This window comes from Colletotrichum karsti (assembly GCF_011947395.1).
Source record: "Colletotrichum karsti strain CkLH20 chromosome Unknown Scaffold18, whole genome shotgun sequence".
Lineage (NCBI taxonomy): Eukaryota > Fungi > Ascomycota > Sordariomycetes > Glomerellales > Glomerellaceae > Colletotrichum > Colletotrichum karsti.
Window position 1 is genome coordinate 514719 of NW_024065918.1, and position 17373 is coordinate 532091.

At 56.7% G+C, this 17373-nt stretch overlaps 6 protein-coding genes across 6 annotated transcripts; 4 read left to right on the top strand and 2 right to left on the bottom strand.

The window, feature by feature from the left end:
• Window positions 1-248: 248 nt before the first annotated feature.
• CkaCkLH20_06243 (uncharacterized protein) lies at window positions 249-2269 on the bottom strand (the record flags this gene model as incomplete). Its single annotated transcript, XM_038888960.1, has 2 exons — window positions 249-2009; window positions 2063-2269. The coding sequence occupies 2 exons, from the start codon at window positions 2267-2269 to the stop codon at window positions 249-251; spliced, it is 1968 nt and encodes a 655-aa protein (XP_038745761.1).
• Window positions 2270-4245: 1976 nt separating this feature from the next.
• CkaCkLH20_06244 (acetyl xylan esterase) lies at window positions 4246-5047 on the top strand (the record flags this gene model as incomplete). Its single annotated transcript, XM_038888961.1, has 3 exons — window positions 4246-4599; window positions 4647-4826; window positions 4877-5047. The coding sequence occupies 3 exons, from the start codon at window positions 4246-4248 to the stop codon at window positions 5045-5047; spliced, it is 705 nt and encodes a 234-aa protein (XP_038745762.1).
• A 589-nt stretch (window positions 5048-5636) lies between these two features.
• On the top strand, window positions 5637-7167 carry CkaCkLH20_06245 (uncharacterized protein; the record flags this gene model as incomplete). Its single annotated transcript, XM_038888962.1, has 2 exons — window positions 5637-6668; window positions 6718-7167. The coding sequence occupies 2 exons, from the start codon at window positions 5637-5639 to the stop codon at window positions 7165-7167; spliced, it is 1482 nt and encodes a 493-aa protein (XP_038745763.1).
• Window positions 7168-7562: 395 nt separating this feature from the next.
• On the bottom strand, window positions 7563-12595 carry CkaCkLH20_06246 (uncharacterized protein; the record flags this gene model as incomplete). The annotated part of the gene is made up of 5 exons (XM_038888963.1): window positions 7563-7678; window positions 7729-7944; window positions 8004-8114; window positions 8199-8363; window positions 11587-12595. The coding sequence occupies 5 exons, from the start codon at window positions 12593-12595 to the stop codon at window positions 7563-7565; spliced, it is 1617 nt and encodes a 538-aa protein (XP_038745764.1).
• A 1120-nt stretch (window positions 12596-13715) lies between these two features.
• On the top strand, window positions 13716-15924 carry CkaCkLH20_06247 (potassium channel; the record flags this gene model as incomplete). The annotated part of the gene is made up of 2 exons (XM_038888964.1): window positions 13716-13828; window positions 13929-15924. 2 exons carry the CDS (start codon window positions 13716-13718, stop codon window positions 15922-15924), a joined length of 2109 nt encoding a protein of 702 aa, XP_038745765.1.
• Window positions 15925-16682: 758 nt separating this feature from the next.
• CkaCkLH20_06248 (uncharacterized protein) lies at window positions 16683-17129 on the top strand (the record flags this gene model as incomplete). The annotated part of the gene is made up of 1 exon (XM_038888965.1): window positions 16683-17129. The coding sequence occupies one exon, from the start codon at window positions 16683-16685 to the stop codon at window positions 17127-17129; it is 447 nt and encodes a 148-aa protein (XP_038745766.1).
• Between the last annotated feature and the right edge of the window lie 244 nt (window positions 17130-17373).

Consider the following 17373-nt stretch of genomic DNA (forward strand, 5'->3'; position numbering starts at 1 on the left):
GACGCCGCAGCCGCATGAAGGCAGCTGGACGTGCGAAACGCAAACGCCGAGTCATCACCGCCGAGCGAGCGAGCGAGCGAGTGGAAGGTGAGACCCTGTGGTGGCAGAGACGACAGCGTGTTTGACAATTTCCGGGCCAGCGAGGCCTGGATTTAAGTGAAATTCGACAATTGGCGCGCATAGCGCTGCGCGCCGGGTATCATTTAAACAGAACGTCGTAAAACTAAACATCATGAATGGGCCACTCCTCAGATCCTCGCGAACTCCGGCACGGTCTCGTTCCTATTGATCGCGTGTTCCCTGGCGGCCCTCTTGAGCCCTTCCCTCACATCCCTCACCTCCTCCTCGCTGCATTCAAAGTAGAAAGAGAGGTGCTTGTTCCTCGTCGTCGGCGTCTTCATCAGGACTTTCAGAAGCTCCATCCTCTTCTCGGCGGGCCAGGAGTCATCGCCGTCGAGTTCAGCCAGGCTCATTCGCGGAGGTATCGACGTCAACGAGGACGCTTGTGTGCGCTGAGACTCTTGCTGCGAGAACACCAGCGTCGAAAAGGACGCCTGAGTCTGCTCCGACGACTGCGTCTGCTGCGATGCCGTAGACCAAGACGTCTGCGCCGACTGCGACCCGTGCAATGGTTCGGCGCCAGGCGGCCCGAAGCGTTCCCTGATGCGCTGGGCTGCGATCTCGTATTGCCTGTTTCTCAACTCCTGCGCCCGTAACCGGTTCCGCTCCTCCGTCTCGAGCTGTTGCCTCCGCCTCTCCTCGTACTCTCGCTTGCGTATCGGGATGTCGCGGAGCTCTCTCAGCGCCTCGTCGAATTCGACGTGGAGCTCTTGCATGTAGCGTCCCAGCTGCAGATGGGCCTTGGTCTCTGCTTTGCCCTTGTTCATCGTTTTTGAACCCTTCATCATCGCTCCGTATAGATACTTAATCCATGCCAGTAGCCGATGCATGATCTGCAGGGTTGGGTTTGTAACCATCGCACGCCATCTTTGAGGATTACCGCAAATGCCCAAGCGGAAGACGGAACAGAGGATAGTCACAAGTTTCGGGATGATTTTGCCTCGAAGGTCTGATGTGATGTCCTCGAGGTCATCGTCGTCTGGCGATGTTACCCTCGCGTGCTCAACTATGCTCTCGACGAGCTCGTCCAACCTCTCGATCGACGCCTTTGCTTCGGCCGCATCTTCGCCCGAGTGCATGTAGTCGCACTGTCCTGCGTAGTCCGGCGCCGGCGGCATGTTTTCCCAAAAGAACTGCAGTGAGATGACGTCCTCCCAGTATTTTCGAATCCACTTCGACAAGAGCTCACTACTCGTCCGCTTCCAAACAGCCCTGCTCATCAGTTCCGCCATTGATTTGAGGGCTTTCGACCTCATCGAAACTGCCGTAATCCTATCGTCGCCGACGGGAGCGTTAAATAGAAGATGGTCGTCAGGGTACGCGATGTCGACTGGTCCGGCGGAGTCGCCATCCGGGAGTATGCTAGCAGATTCGTCCATCTCTGGGAGGTCGTTCCGTAGTTGTGATAGTGTTGGTAATGGCGGTTGATCTTCGTCCTCGGACGACTCTTCCTCTTCTTCGTTTCCGCCTCCTCTTGTCGGCTCGTCGTAAAGTCCTGTAGTGCCATTTTCTTCCTCATCCTCTTCATCGTGCTCCATTTCGCTGTGCTCGTTTTCGCCGAGATCCTCCTCACTGTGCTCATCTTGCCTCACAAATAGCTCGTCCTCCGGGTCTGAGTATGGGCCGTCCTGCACTGCTTTGGCGGTACGCCGGGTGCGCCGTGGTGGGCTGTCTGGTACTTCGTATATATCTTCGACTCGCTTTTCAGGCTCGGTTGGACTCCGGTCAGGAGATTGCGCTATCCTTTGCCGCGACCTCGTCGATCTAGACCGCCTCTTCGGTTGTAGTGTCTCCGCGGTGCGCCGGTTCGCGCGTTCGTCATTTCCTTGTCGCCGTTTCATATTTCGCGCGTCCGATGCATTATCTCGACGACTGGAAGCTCCGTCACTCTGCGGAAGGCACGTCAGCGATGACCCAAAGCTACGCGCGCGACATGGCATACCGTTTCTAGCGCGTCTTCGGCCTCCTCCTCGGGCTCTTCGTTCACGGACTTTGTTCTCCTCCGTCGTCTCTTAACCGCGGGAAGTCCAACCTCGTCCGGCTCATCCTGCATCAATCGCCTGCTGCGACGTGCGCCGACCTCGATGGTCTCGTCGGCGGGGTCTGCTCCGTTTGTCCTCGGGGGACGTGATCTGCGGCTGTTCGGCATTTCGACAGAGCTTCGGCAAGCTGCATAACAATCGGCGCTGTTTGTGGGCGGGTTTGCTGATGGAGTTTGTCAAGCGTCTCGGTGTCTCATTCAGCCATCGTCATTGTCGTCGTCCAATGGCGCCTTGATCGCAGAACAACAAACGCTGCATCGTCGTAGCCTTGGGGTCGGTAGCGGCGCTTATTCTGATTGGTTCAAAATGCGGTCTCGTGTCGGTGAGTCAGCAACGTCCGTGCCCAGGTTAGGTCGTTTATGTAATCAGCTCGTCGCAATTTTCCTAGGGAAAGAACAAGGCTTCCTCTGAAAATCATTATATGGATTTTTTTATTTAATATCTGAATCAAATTGATGTATGAGAAGCTGAAGGGGCTCACTTCCAACAATGAAGGAGTAGGTTTAGATTGGAAAATTAAATGTAGGATGATCTTGGGAAGCAAGGTAAGAAGCAGGGGCAGTCGAAAACGGTGGGGATAGACTCGAAACTCCATAGAAGCATTTCACTCGCTAAGAACATGAATAAGATGATAATGCAACTCACAAAGAACTCTATTCTAGCCACATCCTTATGTCAATCCTCGACCACCACCAGTGCAGACGGTTCTCAGCACGTTCTGCACCACGGCACGACCACACAGTTTGTTTGGTGAATCTGCACAAGCAGCTGGATGGTCTCTGCTCTGGAAACGTTTCGTGCAAATCTCCCGTCGGAATCCTGAAGGCGCTTTCCCGGTCTGCAACTCGTGCTCCCAGCTCACTCTGGAAATGCGGTGCGCCAGCCCGGATATCCTGGTTTTCCACGCGAAGCCATCGCGAAGCACTCGTCGGCGAAGTGTGGAACGAGTCGTTTCTCCTCGAGTCTTGGGGTTGTGACAAAGCTGCCATAACGCCGTCATCAATCACATGCCCTCTGTCCTGCCTATATTCCTCAACTCCAGTTCTTATCCGCGAATACGGCTTCTTGGACGTCATCTACACCTTCATTTCTGAGTCTTGCAAGCGCTCTAGACGTTGAATTGATTAATCTCAATTTCATCAATCTCGATGCTAACTCCAGACTTCCCGCAAGACGGGCTGAGCCTAGCCCAAACACAATGGTCTGATCGAACCAGACGACCTATGCCTCTTTGAAGGGCTGTTTGAGAGTCTTCGATGCGAGATCAACCGGCATCATGGCAGCAAACCTGCGCATCCTTCGCAAGTCCGAGGCGTATGTCCGGGAAGAAGCTCAGTTCCTCACTCAGCACTGACTCTGCGAGCATGGAGGTCCATGTCAAACGAAGACGAGTTCCAGACCAATCAGCAACTCCACCCCGTTTCACACCACCAGTCGAAGATGATCTTCCCATCGTTCCTCGCGCGTTGCGTGGTCTCGTCGATCTGATCTCTCTGCCCTTGTTCTGAAAACGTCCTCCCGGCCTTACATTATGCGGCTCAGCAAGCCGCCCAGCACACAGCCTTCGTCTGAATGGTGCGACGTGTCCCGTTCCCGCCCTTCAGCCTTCCGGAGCTAGAGCTTCATGCCGTCATGGGTTTGTCGGAGCGCCTGCTGGCGGCGACCGCGTCCGTTTCGTCCCTTATATGGCCTTGGCGGGAGCTGACGGGGACCAAAGCAGGGAACGCGCAGCCGCCTTTGCCGTGTGGTGTGTGTGGTGCTTCCCGCGGTCTGTTGGGCTGTGAATGCCGGAGTAATGGGTTCATCCGTCAGAAGCCAGATAAATCTTGTTCGGAAGCAACGGTCTACCCCTTCCAGCCGTCAAAAAAATAACCATCACGAAAAACCTTGGCAGAGCTTCCAGAAGTGAGGCGGATTTTGTGTTGGATTAGGCGCGGGTACCGCTTGTTGGATTCTACCCTCATTCTCCGGAGCTTCTTTTCTTACAGCTATATATGTCATTAAACTTCCTCACGGGATTCATGTCTGATTTCCTTCGAGTCACTCCTTCAGAAGCTCATCTCGATAGCCGGTGTCGCCCAAAATGCGGTTCAGCATTGGAATTGCCCTCTTTGCCAGCCAGATCCTGGCTACGCCGCACTCCCTCTACAAGAGACAAGGAAACGACTGCCCTCCCATTCACATCTTTGGAGCTCGAGAAACGACAGCACCGCCAGGGTTCGGGGCCGCGGCCAAGATTGTCGACGACCTCACGAAGGCGAACCAGGGGGCCACAAACGAGCCGATTGTGTATCCCGCGTGTGGCGGCGCATCGGATTGCTTGGGAGTCAGCTATGCCGACTCGGTGAAGAACGGCACCGACTCTGTTGCCAAAGCCGTCAACGACTTCAACACGAGGTGTCCACAGACGAAGATCGTCATGCTGGGGTTCTCGCAGGTGAGCAGTCCGTCAGCAGACACAATACACATGCTGACAGACGAAAGGGCGCCCAAATCATGGACAACGCATACTGCGGCGGTGGAGACAGCATCGAGGGAGTAAAAGATACCAACGTCCTCATCTCGCAGCAAGCCCTGGGCGCAGTCAAGGTTGCCATCTTCATGGGCGATCCGCGATACGTCTCGGGACTGCCTTACGAGGTTGGGACCTGCCAGACGAAGGGGGTGCGTATTCCAGCAATCTTCCAACTCCATCAGTTGACTAACACAGCCAGTTCGCTCCGCGTCCTCAAGGCTTCCAGTGCCCTTTTGGAAACAACATCAAGTCCTTCTGCGACTCGGCCGATCCATTCTGCTGCAACGGGAACGATCCAGTAGCGCATCTGCAGTACCCCACCATCTACGGCGACCAGATCAAGCAGTTCGTCAGCGACAAGCTGAAATAGTCACAGACCCAAGAGATCTGAGTGAGAAATCCTCGCACTCGGACATGGATCTTACTCGGACACGTGGGAAGGCAAAGGGCAAGGGGGAAAAAAGTCAAGACCAGGCCGCGCGTCCTGAGTTGTAATAGATGCCCGTGGGTGGCATCGTGCTTTCGAGTTTGGGTTCCCGAGCTCTAATCCGTATAAATGAGTTCGGACACACACACACACCAGTATATAGTCGTCCCTAATAGAGAGGCCGTAGACGGGCGCTCAGACGGACCGAGGGTTTGGTAGAACCGAAGCATAGACGTAATTAACGATTAACCGTACCTTACTCAGAGACGTTTTCGGTTTCGCATGGCTGTATTTGGAAGATCCCGTCGAACTGCGGGAACGTCCATCTCATCGAAAGTCAATTCGTCGTGCAGATGGGTAATCTTGAAGTTTCGTGACTCGAGAAGATTCAACCACCCCACGAACCAAGACCGCTGACTAAGCACCAGTGTCGTCACACCCCTCCATCCCACCACATGGCAGCTTAAGCTATCGGTGGCTTCACAAGAACATCGCAAACAGCTTTCACGAGAAGCTCCCACAGACGCCCACCATGGATCCTCCAACAGTACCACCGGCTCCAACACCGAAGCCGACCGCCCTGCCCTCCCTCAAACCCCTCCCAAAGACCCCTCACACCTTCCAAACCCCCACCAAGCGAATCAACACCGGCACCGACCTCGCGACGTTCCTCACAACCACCGCCTACCGCGATATCCTCCTCTTCCTCCTCCAGCTCAACCGCTCCCTCTGCCCGCGCCGGTCCCCCGGCGGCGGCCCCGCGACGACGTACCCCCTCACATCCGTCCCCGCGGGCGACCGCCTCCCGGCGCCGATAAAGGCCCTCCAGAACCTCCTCTCCGCCGCCGAGGCTCTGATCGAGCTCGCGCCCCCCGACCCGGGCCCCCGACGCTTCGGCAACGTCTCCTTCCGCAAGTGGCACGAGCTCCTCGCCGAGCGCGCCCCGGCCCTCCTGTCCGAGCACCTCCCCGCCCCCGTCCTCTCCTTCCCGACGACGCCGTCCTCCGAGCCGCCCTCCGCCGAGCTCCTCTCCTACCTCCTGGGCTCCTTCGGCTCCTCCCAGCGCCTCGACTACGGCACGGGCCACGAGCTCGCCTTCCTCGCCTTCCTCGGCTCGCTCTACAAGCTCTCCTTCTTCAGCGACGGCCACGACACCAAGGACCCCTCCGAAACGGACCGCGCCATCGTCCTCGGCGTCATCGAGCCCTACCTCCGCGTCGTCCGCAAGCTCATCCTCACCTACACCCTCGAGCCCGCCGGCTCCCACGGCGTGTGGGGTCTCGACGACCACTCCTTCCTGCCCTACATCTTCGGCTCCGCGCAGCTGACGGCGCCCATCACGCAAGGGTCCGCGGAGCCGATGCCGATGGAGGGGTCCGTCCGCGGGGCGCCCAAGACGGGGGACATCGTCAAGGCCGCGGTGATGGACGAGCAGCGGGGCGAGAACATGTACTTCTCCGCCGTGGGCTTCATCAACGACGTCAAGAAGGGCCCGTTCTGGGAGCACAGCCCCATCCTGTTCGACGTCTCCGGCGTCCAGGCCGGCTGGGGCAAGATCAACAAGGTAAATAACTCAGGATGGAGGCAAGGTCGCACGTACTAATGAAGTCTAGGGCATGCTCAAGATGTTCAACGCGGAGGTGTTGCAAAAGTTCCCCGTCGTCCAGCACTTCACCTTCGGCTCCCTCTTCTCGTGGGACCAAGACCCCGACGCCGCGCCAGTTGCTCAGTCTGTGCACGCGGCGAACCAGCCCTCGTATAACTACCCCGCGACGACTGCGCCTCCGCCGCCGCAGGGAGCGGGAACGGCTGCGCCGTGGGCGGCGGGTGGTGCGACGAGAGCTGCACCGCCGGGCTCAGGTACGGCGGCGCCGTGGGCTGCTGGTGCGGGTAGGATGCCTCCCCAGGGTGGAATCCCGTACTCGCGACAGCCACCGGCGGCGGCCGCACGGGCACCCCCCGCACCGGGAATGCTCCCAATGCCGGTACCGGGTGCGCAACAGGGCGGTAGCGGGTCGACGGATGCGCAGGTCACGCTGACCAAGGCGCCATGGGCGAAATGAGGCGTGGAAATGAGGCATGATTATTAAACATATAAAAAGATAGCACGTGAAGGCATCATCGCGAAGACATACCCAACAGCTGCGAGACAGCTGAATTCATGACAGGGCGGACGAGATAGATAACTGGTCACCCATACCAAAAGGAGATAAGCAAATACGCTTGATTCAACTACTCGACTAGTGGGTATCCGACAATTAAGCAAATGAAAAGAACTAGACCAGGGTCCCGACATAACCTTGTCATAATCGATGGTGCGCTTTCTGTGTGATCGCTCGAGGCCCCAAACACCTCATGCTTCTTTAGCAAAAAGGGAAGCGCCACTTCCAGCCTGGAGCGACATGAGGTGGTCCGCGTACCCTAAGCCGTACATGGAACCTATGTCTTCCGCCGGCGTCTAGGCGGGGGGAGCTTCCTTCTTCTCCTCTGCCTTCTCCTCGGGCTTGGCAGCGTCGACAGCCGCAGGAGCATCGGTCTTCGCGGGCTCAGCCGGAGCAGGCGCGGTTGTCGCAGCTAGACTCATCAGTGGATGCTCTTTGGTGCACGAAGTATGATATGCTTACCAGCAGGGGCAGCAGCAGGGGCAGCGGCCGGAGCGGCAGCCGGAGCAGCAGCCGGAGCCGCGGCGGGCGCAGGAGCGGTCTCTGCAGCGGGAGCTGGGGCTGCAGGGGCAGTCTCCGTCTTTGCGGGCTCAGTGGCAGCAGCCGGAGCCGGTGCGGTGGCGTCGGCGGGCTTGGACGCCTCAGCCGGGGCGGCGGGAGCTGCAGGAGCAGCAAGAGCTGGAGGCGCGTTAGTCACGGATATCTGTGCCGGGTGGATCTTCTGCGTCTTGACGTACCGGCCTCGGGAGCCTTGGCGGGCTCGGTTGTCGCCGGAGCTGCCTCCGTCTTGGCCTCGGGGGCCTTGGCCGGCTCAGAGGCGGGCGCCGCAGCAGGAGCAGCGGGCTCAGCTGTGTTGTGTCAGTGAAAAGCTCCCATACGCGTATCCCTTTCGGCTAATCCAAACGGGACACCCAGGGAACAAAGGAACGTACTAGCAGGGGCAGCAGCAGGAGCGGCCTCGGTCTTTGTAGGCTCGGTAGCGGGTGTAGTGGTGGCCGCGGGCTTCTGCTCGGCGGGCTTGGATTCGGCTGGCTTCTTGTCCTTCTTCTTGAAGATGGCCTGGAACTTGGCCTTGAGGTTGTCAAGGGCGTCGATAGCTGTCGGGCGCGAGACGTGTTAGTGAAAAGTCTTGGCACCGGGTATATAAGAATGCATCGGGTTGGTTTGAGAGGGGGTATTCAGATGAATATACCTCTCTTACTCTGACGACGATGCTATCGCGGCTTCTCTTGATCTCGATCGACAGGGCGAGACTTACGAACACCAGGCATGATGGCGGTTTGTGTGAGGATAGTGATGGTTGGCGTGAAGGGGTTGGTTGATGGGTAGCGTTGCTAGTATTCGTGCGAACACAGGTATGACAGTGATGGCAGAGAAAGAAATCAAGAAACCCAGACGACGACGACGATGCGGATGCTGGGGTCACGAGTAGAAATAGACGCCGGGAAGAAAGGGTCTCGTCTCAGCACGGCATAGCAACTGCCCTGGGTGCTGGGGTCCAATGCTTCCCTGCTGAGGCAGTGACAATCAATGGAGAGGGAGGGGGCTATCGCCCGTGCAGCTGCCATCCCTACTGGTGACACCAGACGTTTAGGTGGTGCGAGTGCGTGCGCCGGCGACCTCCCTCCTCCCCACGCGGTACGTACATTGGAGCTTAGCACCTGCGATAGCTGCTAAATTAGGATCCAGGGTATTCGCACCTCACACGCCAAGGACGACCTTGATCTCGGGGGGCGAAGACGTCAGGTGTCAGGGAGCACGTCAGGAAAGAAGGACAAACGGTCGTTGAGGCATCCCACGAGCTCCAAGACAGCTGGGACAGCATCGCCCAAGGCCCGTCATCCATGGGCCCGCCAGCAGTGATTTCCCGCAGATAAAGCACACCTCACAGAGAGTTTATCCGTCATCGGAGATTCGCGCGGTTCGTAAAGCAAAAGTCGGGCAGAGTTTGATGAACAGGATGGGCGGGCAGCGGGATGCTGAAACCCTGCTTTTGTTTTTCTTCTGCTTGCTGGAGAGCTGGCTGCATACATTTACTTCGCGTCCTGCATGCTGCGAGCTGCGTGCCAAGGTCTCTGGCGACCTCTGCCGTTCGTTCACCTCAGCTGTTCCGCGGATCAAGGTGATGGTGCAGGACATTGCGACCCATCTCACAGACTGCCCTGGAGGGTGGCATCGTTCGTGCTGGCGAAATCTGACAAGATGCCGTCATTTCATCAGATTTCAGCCGGGGGTGGCCGTTGGGCGGTTCGAGGCGGTTCCCCTGAGGACTATGCTGGTTTCGACCGAAGACCAAAGGTGGGATCGAAGGCTTGAGATTGCTCGAAATTGGTGCGGGTGCCCGCTGCAACCTCGCTCATCTCGACTCGCCTGTTGATCCTCACATGAGCATCTCCAGCGGGAGTCTCCAGAACACGGCCGTCCAAAGAGACGATCCAAAAGTGTCACGTGTCTGTGTTCGCAGCTGTTTACCCACTTATGCCAGCGCAAACAACCGCTGCACAGCTCCAGCATGCAAAAATCAAACCGAGGACCATCGTTCTCTCCATCGACAAAAAGATAGCTACATCAGCAAAAAGGGAGGGGCCTGACCGGGGATCGAACCCGGGACCTCTCGCACCCAAAGCGAGAATCATACCTCTAGACCATCAGGCCGACCGCTGGAGCTTATTACTCATCAGCTCGAAGGTTTTGCGATGCCGGGGAAGTTCGATTTGGCGCTTATGTTTGACTCGGGCGGTGCTGTGAGTGGGCGCAGGCGAGGGAAAGTGGGTGCGTTCCAGGAAGGCGCGAGTTTGTGCCAGGGATGTCAGACGCAGTGCCACGGCGCTGGGGCGGGTCGGGGGGATCGGTGCCGGCGCATCGGCTGAGTCTGTGCGGGAAAGCGCGGCAGGAACAGTCTGTGAAATCGGACGACCTCGTGCAGAGAAGGCTCGCCAGTTTTTCCAAAGGCAATCGGTGCAAAACAAATGAGTTGGTGTCGAGAAATTCAAGAAAATTTCTGTAAAATGGGCGGGTGGTTGTGAAAATAATGTAAGTGGTCCGCCCTCTGTTCTGCCAAGCCCAGATTGGCTGGCGGAGCCAGACCGGGATTGATTGGATCGAAAAGTAAATTCAGCAAGGGGCCGTCCGGTCAATGCAGCAAGTCATTGGACAATATTCGTGGACAAGGACGGCCTGGCGCGAACTCGCAGAGACGTCGTTTGACCGTTTGACGGCGAGGTGCCTCTGTTTGTGTGTAAGAGACAGTGGTGCTTGGGGAAGTGATTTAGATAGGCAGATGACAGAAAGATAGCTGGATGATGGCTCGTAGTTCCAATCACCCGCCGAGAAATATCTCGGCGATATCAGGGCTGCACATTTACAACACGAGTTGTGAGATCGCGACAGCAGCTGCATCGTTCTTAGCAAAAGAAGTCGTCAAACGGCCTGTATTGGCATGACCAGTGGACGGACGAGATTTCAAAGTGACGGACAAAAGACACTTCTAGCGCTAGGTGATGAGCGTCATACCTCTCAGGTTGTGGTTGTAATACCTCAGTCACACTTCGTCGACAGCTTGAAATCTGAAATTCCCGCCTGAAGCATTGGGAGCTTTTAGAACTCTTGGAGTTCTTGACTCTTAATTGGAGGTGAGAATCCATTGGGAAAGAAGATCCATTCCAGGTACTTGACCTGCCGTTGTCATTTGTGCAGTTGTGGTGTTTCTCGAGCACCTCAGAAAAGTCTTGAGATATCGCGCCTTCCCCAACTAACCTCAACTTCCCTCGCCACAAAGAAGAATATATCAAAGCACCACAGCACTAGTAAAGTATCTAAACGCATTCAAAATGAAGAGATTTCAATACAAATAAACCTGAAGAGTACATACAACAAAACAAAAGAAAATCTAAGAGAAGGAGACGAAAAAAAAGATTCCACGCCCTCAGCTCGAATGATGGGCCCCTCATTCGAACTGAGCGCGCCACACGGGAGTGACCAGGGGTCCCTATGGAATTTCTTTCCCCTTGTTTAACCAACTAGACCACCGGGATCTGTTGAACTGGTGACAGCTTTGAAAGGGACGTCGACTGTAAAGGTTGCCTCCTCAAGGGAGGGGGGCGTGAGGTAGACAGGCAAGTTGTCTGCCTATTCTTTCATTCGCTTTGGTCCACCTCCACCCTGTGGTCTTCCATCTGAACCTTCCGGCCAATGAGGGCGCTGGTTCACATCACAAACAAGTCTTTGGAAACGGTCTATTCAAACAGGTTAACAAAGTAGAGTGGAATGGGTATCACAAACAAATCCTCTCCTCAAGCCACCCTTCAATGGCCCGCTGACCCCTCTCGCCCAGCCGCAGATACTCGTTCTCGCCGACATTCAACACCTTCACCCGCCTATCCATCTCGCCCTCGGCGTCAAAGTCCTCGTCCCACGCCAGCTTCGTCTTGAACTCCAGCTTATCCAGGCTCTTCCTCATCAGGCCCGCCAGCTCCAACGCCTGGGCCTCGAACGTGTGCCCCGCGGCCCTCCGCCTCCTGATCGTCATGGGCGCCTTCGTTCTCCGCTTCGTCAGAGGCAGAGGCGAGCTGTCGTGGAGGAGCAGAGTCGCCGGCAGCTTCAGGGTCGACTTCCGCGGCGGGAACATCAGCGCGCTCCTCCTGGGCGTCATGAAGGCCATGCCGGTGGCCGCCAGAAGATCATCCGGGGTTCCTCCGCTCGTCAAGGAAGACATCCTCTCCAGCATCGTTGTCATGACGGCTGCCTGGTGGAAGGTGGGTGGCGCAAGCATCCCGGCCGTCTGGAAGAAGAAGTTCGGGCTGGCGAAATGGTCGAAGAGGTCCGCCGGCTTGCGAAACAGGCCCGGCATCTCCGTCTCCAGCGCGTGCAGCGCCGATCCTTCCTCGGGCCGCGGGGGAAGCTTACGACTGCGGGCGCTGGCGGGCTTGTTGATCTTGTGGTCCGGGAGGAACATGGTCCAGTTGAAGATGCCGTTCCAGGCGATCAACCCGCGGATGGCCATGCGCTCGTGGTGGTGAGACTCCGTCAGGGCCAGGGAGGCGGCGAGACTGGCGCCGGCGTGGGAGCCGTAGACGTACAGATCACGGCGTGAGTAGAGGTCGGGACGGAGGTTCTCGGTGATCCAGTTGTAGCCGGCGAGGACGTCGTGGATGGGCGTCGGCCATTGAAGGGGTGTCGAGAAGTCTGGCTCCGCCAAGGGGTCCGGCTCCGGAGTGGAGACCGGGGCGGACCACCGGTAGTTGATGACGGCTGTTGGGTACGGTTGGAAGAAGTCCGGGACGGACGGGTGATTGCCCGGGGTTGGTGAGAAGGGTGGGATGTATATCATGAGCGGAGTTGACGAGGATTGGCGGAAGACATTGTGAAGGCTGGGCACATTAGCATGAGCCCTTCATGGGTAAGGGGAACCTTACTCTACCGTCATGGTACCAGATGAACCAATCGCGACTTCAACAGAATCATCCGGCTCAGAATGAAAGCACCGGCGTTGTACGCGACGTGGGAGACGAGACGACAGCCATTGCCTCGGCCATCTTCTCATCGTCTAAAAATAAGGGCACAAAGTCAGGAAAGACGTCGAAGACCTCATGTCGACAATCTGGGGTCGACTCAAAATCTCATCTAAGTCAACACCGTCTGTAAGATGTTAATGAGAAAAAGAGCACACAACCCGACGCGTTTTTCGACCTCCTGACGGCGTCGGACCAACCAGCGCCCATTGCCCGCCTGCACCGCCGCGAACCCCCACATCACCCACTGCTCAGCTCCCGCCAAGGATCCCAGGTCATCCCCGTGGCCTCGCTAGCGTGCAGAACAAACCGCTAAAAGTGCTGGAAGAGGCAGCGCGTGGCATCTATGGCGACCAAACAGGTCTTGCCATTCTCATGTCTCGCTACGTCAACACGAATGGCAATCATGAGCTCGTTTATGCGTGCAAGGATAGCCTGTCCTGGAATTGAAGGGCGAATGAGGCCTTCTGAGTATATAAGATGATTGCCAAGGACGAGTCGCAGACGCTGTTGCCGATGGCATCTCAGGAGAGATCTACGACTCCAAGCCGATTGTCGAATACGGTGAACTAGCCGCCAGCCATCGCGTGTTCGCTAATAAGCCCTGGGCGTCCCAACAAGCCCCGAGACGAATTCCCGGGAAAAGTGCTCCTGGGCTGCACACCCTCTTCACCACCACCAAGACGTCATCACGGAGCACGTCCAACCCTCTTCGGGGAGGCGGGTACGTCGGGTCTGTAGGTCCGGCCGGAAGCCAAGACCTTGATTTCGACGTCGATATAGCAGCTTTTTCCTTTTCTTGGTATCATCCCTTGGACACTTGGGAATAGCTGTATATTGACATCTACTGGCGCCCTGTGTCAATCATCCGGGAATGCCGCCATTTCAAGCGTTGCGTCGCTTCGAAACCACTTCTAGATCACTCCGCCAGCTCACGCCATGAACGACGCCGACCTTGGAGACAATATCGAGGAGCGCATCGGTCAGTTGGAGCAGTCCAATGCTCAACGAGAGAAGCGCTTCCAGAATGACGATGCTCACTTAGATCCGAGGTATGATGGTAGCGGCATTGGCTTCCTTGATTTATCGTGCTTCTGTAGCTGTGGTCTCCTTCGTCTCCTTCCCTTGATCCACCAAGACTGACTTCCGCAGCCGGTGGTGGTTCGCTTCCTCCGCGTTCCCCATGATCGCCGGTACTCTTGGCCCGGTAGCATCAGCATTCAGTATATGTGCCCTCGTACGGCCTTGGCGGCAGCATTTCCCGCCGGGAACCGACATCGACGCCGCTACCTTCGTCCCGGACCCGAAATGGCTGATCATTGTTAACGCCATTCAGCTGGCCATCGCCATTGTCTCAAACGTCTTCCTCCTCCTGAACATGGCCCGCCGAGTGCGCTTCTCCCTTGCTCAGCCAATCACCATCGTGGGGTGGTATATTTCGGCCATCTGCCTCATCGCTCTCAATGCGACAGCCTCCGGACCTCTCGTCATCGAGCCCGTGGAGGAATACATCAACTCTCAGGCCTTCTACTACGGCATGTTCGCCGCCATTCTCTACTTCGTCACCGCCTCTCTGATGGTCGTCACCGTCTACGGCGCTTACACCCGCCACTACGCAGAGGACTTTCAACTCACCACCGCTCAGCGCACCCTCATGCTGCAGACGATCATGTTCCTTCTGTACCTCCTCATCGGTGCCCTGGTCTTCTCCACTATCGAGGGTTGGACCTACCTCGACGCTGTGTACTGGGCAGACGTGACACTCTTCACCGTCGGTTTCGGCGATTTCGCAGCGGCGTCACCCCTGGGCCGGGCCTTGCTAATTCCGTATGCCCTCGTCGGAGTGATCAGCTTGGGTCTCGTCATCGGCTCCATCCGTAGCTTGGTCCTAGAACGCGGGCGTCGGAGGCTGGACGCCCGCATGGTTGAGAAGAAACGCCGTCAGCTCATCCGCACGATGACCCGCAAAGGGAAGGATGAAATCCTGAAGCCAATTCACTCCAACGTGGAGGAGTCGCCAGAAAGTTCGCCCCTGCCGTCGACCGAATTTGAGCGCCGCCAGGAAGAGTTCAATCTGATGCGCAAGATCCAGAACTCCGCCTCTGTCCGCCGCCGGTGGATGGCCATGTCCATATCCTTCTCATCCTGGCTCGTCCTCTGGCTTGTCGGGGCCAAGGTGTTCCAGGAATGCGAGAAGCCGTACCAGAACTGGACGTACTTTGAAGGGTTCTATTTTGCGTTCGTAACGCTGACGACCATCGGTTACGGAGACCGCACGCCTGTGTCCAACTCGGGCAAGGCTTTCTTTGTGTTTTGGTCGCTCCTGGCTCTTCCGACGATGACCGTCATGATTTCCAATGCTGGCGATACAGTGGTCAAGGCCATCCGCGATGCCACACTCGAGCTGGGAAACGTCACCATCTTGCCAGGGGAGCGTGGTTTTCGCACGGAGTTGCTGGCTCTGCTCGATAGGTGGACCTGCGGCGTGATATTCAAGGGGTCTCGCGACGATGATGACGATGAGCTGCCCCCAGGGTTCCTTGGAAACGCCCACAGATTAGAGCAAGGCAACTCTGAGGAGGATGATACAGATGCATACTCAACCGTCCCTGACCCTACACCACCCAACTCCAAGGGTATTCGGCAGCGACAGCGGTCTCGCATGCGAGATCCAACCGCGGCCCTGCCGAGTTCGCGCGCCGACTATCACTTCCTCCTCATTTCAGAGATCGCCGCAGTCCGTCAACACGCTAAGCAGAAGCCACCGCGGAGGTACCCGTTCGCAGAGTGGGCGTGGTACTTGAAGTTGATCGGAGAAGACGAATCCAGCTCGGCTACGCACCGCAAGGCCCGTCCACATATCCACTCCAAGAAGAAGAAGAGGAGGAACAGGCGGCGGAAGCATGATGAGGATGATGACGCGGAGTGCCCCGATGAAGACAAGTGGTCTTGGGTTGGCTCGCAGTCGCCGTTGATGGGAAGCCTGGAGGAGAGCGAGTGGATTCTCGAGAAGCTGACGGAGAAGCTGCGTGATGAGCTCGACGTCGTCCGTGGGGAGGATCTAGAGAAGAGGGACACTCCAGAGAGGAATCGCAATCTTGAAGAGGAAAGGAAAGGGATGGACGAGGTGAAGGAGATGCCTTATTAATGATACCCAATTGCTGTTTTTGGTTGATTGTGTTGTTTCAGAGTCCAGTTGGAAGGCGCGAAGGTGATAAACCAATTGGGTAGTCGGTCCTTCCCTTTGAGAATGCCGTACTTCCTGCCACCAATGCAGAGCATCATGTCCGAACACCGTGCCTGCTGCTTCTTGGTAACGAACCTACACAAGTCCAACCATGTCGTGACTTCCGTTCCAAAGAAAGGTGATGATCATGACGCAACATCAAATGCCTTCCAATATGAGAAGGTCTTTCCACGACAGGTAAGCTTCCTCTCTGTCCCCTCTGCTTCCAGCTTCATCTCATCCACGTCTCCCCTTCTTGAGCCTCGTCCTTGGAAGACGCTGTTTGTTTTTGGCCTTTGGAGTCTCGATGCTCTCAACTTGAATCATTCGCTCTCTGAAACAGTCAGCTGATTTGGTGTTGGTGTACAGTATCACCGAGGCCCTTGGCCGCACGCTCAAGATGAAGCGGCATTCGAGCCCAGCCCGCTTGTTCGGGAGCCCGCAGCTCTTCTCCCCCGCTGGCTCCGATGGGCTCAACCCCATGCTTTCTCCGCAGAATGGAATTTCAGGCAGGGGATCAGATGTAGAGCTTCCAGGGCTGGAGCAAGAAGCAAGCGCAGGCATGATACAGGAGGGTCCTCCTGAGGTCCCTTTTGCTCGCCCACAGAAGATCAAGCCCAATCAATTTTCAGGCAAACAACAGAGACGGCCCATCTTTTACAACGACGAAGATCACGACGATGTCGTTGGATCCCTCGATATCCCACCGTATCGACAGAAGTCCCAAGCTATCCAGCCTGTGCACCAACGTCAAAGTCGAAGATCAGACCGAGACCATGACCGTCAGCCTGTCGAACAACATATCGACGAAGAGACAGATGAGATCCCCGAAACGCTCAATACCGCACCGGTTGTATCTCAAAAGAGGCTTCCAGCTTTTCGGCAAGCGGTTCCGGAAGACCGACCACATCGATCTGATGAAGTCCATCATCGGCGCTCCGTCGAGCAAGTCATGGACAGAGACAATACAAATGTCACTGAGCCTCTCGATCCGTTGTTGGCTAGATACCGGCAGGAAACGCAAGCCTTTCAGCCCGTTCGTCCACGTCAAGGTCGTCGGCCAGACCACCACCGCTCGGCAGAACAACACATTGAAGGAAACAATGATGAGGCATCTGAGCCTGTAAATGATCCACCGGCTGTGTCACCGCAGATGCCCCAAGCTCTGCAGTCTATGGTCCAGGAAAGTCAAAGCAATCTTCCGATACGAGGCCATCATCACCGCTCTAGCATTGACAACGGTGGCACAGAAATCGAAGGAGAGGTTCCTCAGCACCCCGATGCATCATCGACTAGATATCAACAGATGCCCCAAAATCTGCAACCTGTGGCCCAAGAAAGACAAATGAATTCGATAGTCCAAGGCCATCA